Below are 5,287 nucleotides of genomic sequence, written 5' to 3'. Positions count from 1 at the left end.
GACATTATGTTGGGTATGGATTGTCCTTCTTAACATCATGCTATTCTTGATTATTATGCTAAGACTGTGACCTTAGCAATGCCGGGTGTTTCGAGAGTTGAGTGGATGGGTGCTAATGGTTCTTAAACTAGAAAATTTATCTCCTTCATTAGAGCTCAGAGATTGGTTGATAGAGGGCGTTTATCCTACTTGGCTTTCATTCGGGATACTAGTGTTGAGACACCTCCCATAGATTTTGTTCCCATGGTTTGAGAGTTTGTAGATGTGTTTCCTACTGATCCTCAAGGTGTTCCTCCGGATAGGGATATTAACTTTGGTATTGACTTGGAGTCGGGGACCAAGCCCATCTCTATTCCTCTTTATCGTATGAATCTAGTTGAGTTGAAGGAATTGAAGGATCATTTGCAAGATTTGTTGAGTAAGGAGTTTATTTGCCCTAATGTTTCTCCATGGGGTGCTTCTGTGTTGTTTATGAGGAACATGGATGGATCCATGAGGATGTGTATTGACTATCGATAGTTGAACAAAGTGATAGTGAAGAACAAGTACCGTCATTCACCATTTGTATAGGCATTCATAATTAAAATCACATGGGTAAAATTCAAATTCAACAATCAAATGCTTCCCAACAAAATTAAGCACTTTATTTCAGTTATAGGTCTCAAACCCACACCCTATATGCAATCTAAACATAAAATCATCAATAAGAAGTCAAAACACCAACCTTAGCGCTAAAAATCAAGCAAGAAATTAAGGAATTTAGGGTTGGGTTGACTCGATATCAAATCAAATTCACTCCTAGCACGCTCAACACACTCACACGTGGCACAAAACTGCTCAAAATGCACAATGTAAGAGAGGAGGATAAAAAAGGCTCCAAGAATTAAAAGGTTTTTGATTTTTTGAAATTAAAAACCCATAGGCCCTTTTATAGTAGACCTATTCAGCACAATTACAAATGTCGCCGAACGTGTTCAACGAATCGTTATCTGGAGCTTAAGCTCACCGAACATGCCTTGATAATGACCAAACCTGAAGGATTATTTGGTGGACCCAATGAAGTCCTCTTTATGCACTTCGGCAAATCACCCTTTGGAGTTCTGCTCACCGATATTGACAGTGTACTTTGCCACTTTTCTATGCTCAAAGGGTGGACAAGAATCAGTCTGCCTAGTGGTTTTGGAAAATCTCCCTTTTGGTTATGACCTCACCCGATCTGCCCTTATCAATCTTTCAACCTCTTGTCCACCTGCACTCACAACACACATTATTTAAAAGCAAATAAAAACAATAGTAAAGAATTGGGTTGCTTCCCAAGAAGTGCCGTATTTAATGTCATGGCACGACATAGTCCTTGAACTTCAATAATCATTCTTGGTTTGGGATGGTATCACTAGGCAAAGTTCCTTTTTGCCTTGGATTTAGATGAGCGGCAATTTGACCCAGTTGGGTCTCTAGGTGCTTGATTGAAACTAAATATGACATCACCATTTGAGTTAAAGTAGAGAATTCATTTTTTAAATCCTTCAACACCTTAATGACTCCTTCAACCTTGTTATATATCCTGAAAAGCATGTCTTCCGTCTTGCTTCCTTCTAAACTAACTGGATCTTTTGGGCGTGGACGATCACAGGGGGACAAGTATCTGTCTTTGTCCACCTCTGTAACACCTCAAATTAAAAAAAGTGATAAATTTTAGCTTTTCCAGATTTTGTGCCAGTACCAATGGAACCATCGACGGTCCGTGATCTGACACATGGTCCGTAGGTACGCCCGTGGTTGGCTAGTCCTAATTTTCCAAAAAATTTTAAAATTTTCAGTAGTTACATATGGTTCACCAGGACGGTCCATATTCCCATGCACGAGTTGTAGGTAGGTCTTGTAGGTGAGTCCCAAACATAGAGAAATTTTAGAACCAAAAGTTGGGACCCATTACTAAAGTGTACGGTCCGTAGGTTGACCCTTGGACCGTACATGGGTCCATTGTTGGGGGTCTAAATCCAGTGGTCTCTGATCTCACCCATGATCGACCAGGATGGTTCATGGTCTGACCAATGGACCATAGATTTGGCCATTGGTGAGGTCAAAAATTATTTTTAAGAAGGGCTTATGATATTTTTCTAATTATTCTAACACAATACTATGTCGTTTTACCTTTTATTAGAGACCTTACATAAACATTTTTAACCCTAAAACTCCCCAATTGACTTCATTATATCAAATTCCTAAAAGAAGAACAAGTTCATCCTCCCAAATATTCTCTTTCCAGAAGCTTGAAGAAGAGGACTACGGTTTCAAGATCAAGTCTCCTAAATCCTCCATTTATTTCAAGATATTGGCATCAAGGTAAGATAGTTTTCCCATATGGAGCTCTTTCTTCCATAGGGTTCCTAAATTCTCCAATTTACAAGTTCTAAATCCCCAATTGAAGTTAGGGTTTTCTTCCATGTCATGGATTCTTTTCAATGTTGATCTAATTGATTTTTTATGAACTATTATGCATGAATTTGAGATAATTCCATGTTTTAAGATGAATCCCCATGAACCCATGCTTAACCCATGGTTTCTAAACTATGATGATTGAAGATGAGTTTTGAACTATGAAAGATGAATTTATGAAGATATGCATGTTCTTATGAAATTGATGAAAATGATCTAAGGTGCTTTGAGTGAGTAGCATAAATATTGTTGTTTTTGATTGTTGTGAAATGATTTCTCACATAATACTGAATACATGAATGTGAAAAGGCTTCTCACATAAAGGATTCTTAGAGTTGAAAAGTTTTCTCAACTAAACTGTGAAGCAAGTTTTAGGAGCTATTCTAATGGTAAGACAAGAGGTGATTACCCATGTCCCCATAGTGAAAAGACAAGAGGCGATTACCCATGTCCCCATAATGATAAGACAAGAGGCAATTACCCATGTCTATTAAAGATAAGATGAATATGATTGATGAATAATCCGTTGGAATAATGCTTAGCACCGAGTGGACAACTGACGATTGCCCGTATCCCATAAACTATGTTCCACTATAGGTTGTCTTAGATAAACATTAGCATGTGGATCCACTTAAGCTAGAAATTCATGGTTCATAACTTGGCAAGTGAGGACAACTCTTTTGGGTGTGGGGTAGACACATGATTACATGTCATAGCTCACATGGTATCTATGTTGATTAAGGAAATTTTTCCACAACAATAATGATGAACTAAGGTTACTTGTAAAAGTATCTCACATGTCTTCACAAATGATTTTACTTGCATTGACCATGATCATGATTATACTTCTAATCTCATATCGTATGTTTTAACTTGATCTTTGTATGTCATAAAAATGTCCTTTTAACATGATTTGATATCCTTTATGCATTTCTATCACACTTGGTACATTATTTTACTAACGCATACTCTTGCTTACATTCTTCTAAAAATGGAGGGTCCGACACTCTGATTTCGCATCCCCATGGCTAGATATCTCTTTGGTAGTCTTGAGTAGTGGTGAGTCCACATATTTTGAGGACCGAACCTTTTATTACATTCTGTCTTTACTTTCCAGATATTATATGTGATGCCTAGGTTACGTCCCAATCACTCTTGATTTAATCGACGACTTTGAGACTATGTAGACTTTCACTTTGTTTTTTAAAAACTCTTTGTGATTTAAAATGTCTCTTTTAAACTCTTAATTTCTATTATCTTGCTTACACATGCTAAGTGGATTGTGTGGGGCCTCTCAGAGTCCTATACACCATGTTACGCCTAGGGTATACTTTGGGTCATGACAAACTTGGTATTCAGAGCACAAGGTTTAGAAAGGTCCTAGGATGTCTCATTAGCCACGTTGAGTAGATTCTTGTTCATAAGTGTGAAGTGCACCACATTTATGAATAAGAAGCTATAAGATGATTAGGAAACTTCAATTCCTTTATAACTCTAAGTCGTGCAATAGAGTGTAACTCTATATGTCCTTTCTCCTAATCCTGATCCGATGCTTTTCAGGTAATGGCCCCTCGATGATCATACGTTAGGAGGAATGTGAATGAGAATGTGGAACAACACGCTCCTGCGCATGCTCCTCAAGTTCTAGTCGACCCATTGACTGAACAAGTGACTAATGCAGAGTTTAGGGTTGTTTTTCAAGTGTTGGAGCTCAAACTATGACGGCTCAAGCCAACAGGGAGGTTGTGGTCCCCGTAAACCCAAATGTGGGTACGACGGCAACTAGAGTGAGAGACTTCACTAGAATGAATCCTTCGGAATTTCATGATTCTATGGTTGAGGAAGATCCTCAAGAATTCATTGATAAAGTGTATGAAGTGTTGATGATCATGTGAGTGACACTAGTGGAAAAGGTGGAATTGGCCTCTTACAAAATTAAGGGTGTTGCTCTAGTTTGGTTCAACCAATGGAAGGAAGGGAGAGTGGTTGATGGGGGTCCTCCCGATTAAAAAAAAATTAACGTTGCTTTCCCTGATATGTTCTTTCTCCTTGGATGAGGGAGGCACAGATACTTGAATTCATCAACCTTCGTCAAGGACATATGAGTGTGAAAGAATATACTTTGAAGTTCACACAATTGTCTAGGTATGCTCCTGCTATGGTTGTTGATCCTAGGGCAAGAATGAGTAAGTTTGTTTTGGGTGTGTTTGCAATTGTGGTTAAGGAATGCCGTACCTCTATGCTTATAATTGATATGGACATTTTGTCTCATGGTACATACTCAACAAATTGAAGAGGAGAAACTCAAGGAAAGGTCTAGGGAGTCAAAGAGGCCCAAGACATGTGATGGTGACTTTTCACATTCCAGGTCTGACATACATGGTTGTTCTAAGTTCCGATAAATTTTCCGGTTAAGGATCCTCTAAGGTTTCTCCTAGGTTCAATAAAGATAGGGTTTCTAACCCTAAGCCTCAAGAAAGAAATGGTAGTGGGTCTTCATTGTCTACTTGTGCTAAGTGTGAAAGGAAGCACGAGGGTAAATGTCTAGCTGGTTCTAATGCATATTTTGGTTGTGGCAAGACACACAAGATAAGGGATTGTCCCTCAGTTGCTAAGAATGAAGGAGATGATCATCGATGGGCTTAACGCTATCCTTATTCAGATTCTAGAGGTAATCAATCAGAAGCAAAACCAATTCTATGCACTTCAGACTCATCATGGGAAAGAGGGTTCTCTCGATGTGGTTACCGATATGTTGAAAGTCTTCCAACTCGATGTTTATGCTTTACTTGACCCCGGTGCTACCTTGTCTTTTAAGATGTCATATGTTGCCATGAGATTTGATATT

At 38.6% G+C, this 5,287-nt stretch overlaps 1 protein-coding gene across 1 annotated transcript; it reads left to right on the top strand.

Moving 5' to 3' along the window:
- The first annotated feature begins 4,157 nt into the window (after positions 1-4,157).
- LOC125819212 (uncharacterized) lies at positions 4,158-5,085 on the top strand. Its single transcript, XM_049498685.1, has 3 exons — positions 4,158-4,330; positions 4,585-4,712; positions 4,856-5,085. Exons 1-3 carry the CDS (start codon positions 4,158-4,160, stop codon positions 5,083-5,085), a joined length of 531 nt encoding a protein of 176 aa, XP_049354642.1.
- Positions 5,086-5,287: the final 202 nt, after the last annotated feature.

This window comes from Solanum verrucosum, unplaced genomic scaffold, assembly GCF_900185275.1.
Source record: "Solanum verrucosum unplaced genomic scaffold, falcon-dt-bn FXZP01000320.1, whole genome shotgun sequence".
NCBI lineage: Eukaryota > Viridiplantae > Streptophyta > Magnoliopsida > Solanales > Solanaceae > Solanum > Solanum verrucosum.
This window is presented reverse-complemented; position numbering and strand designations above follow the sequence as displayed.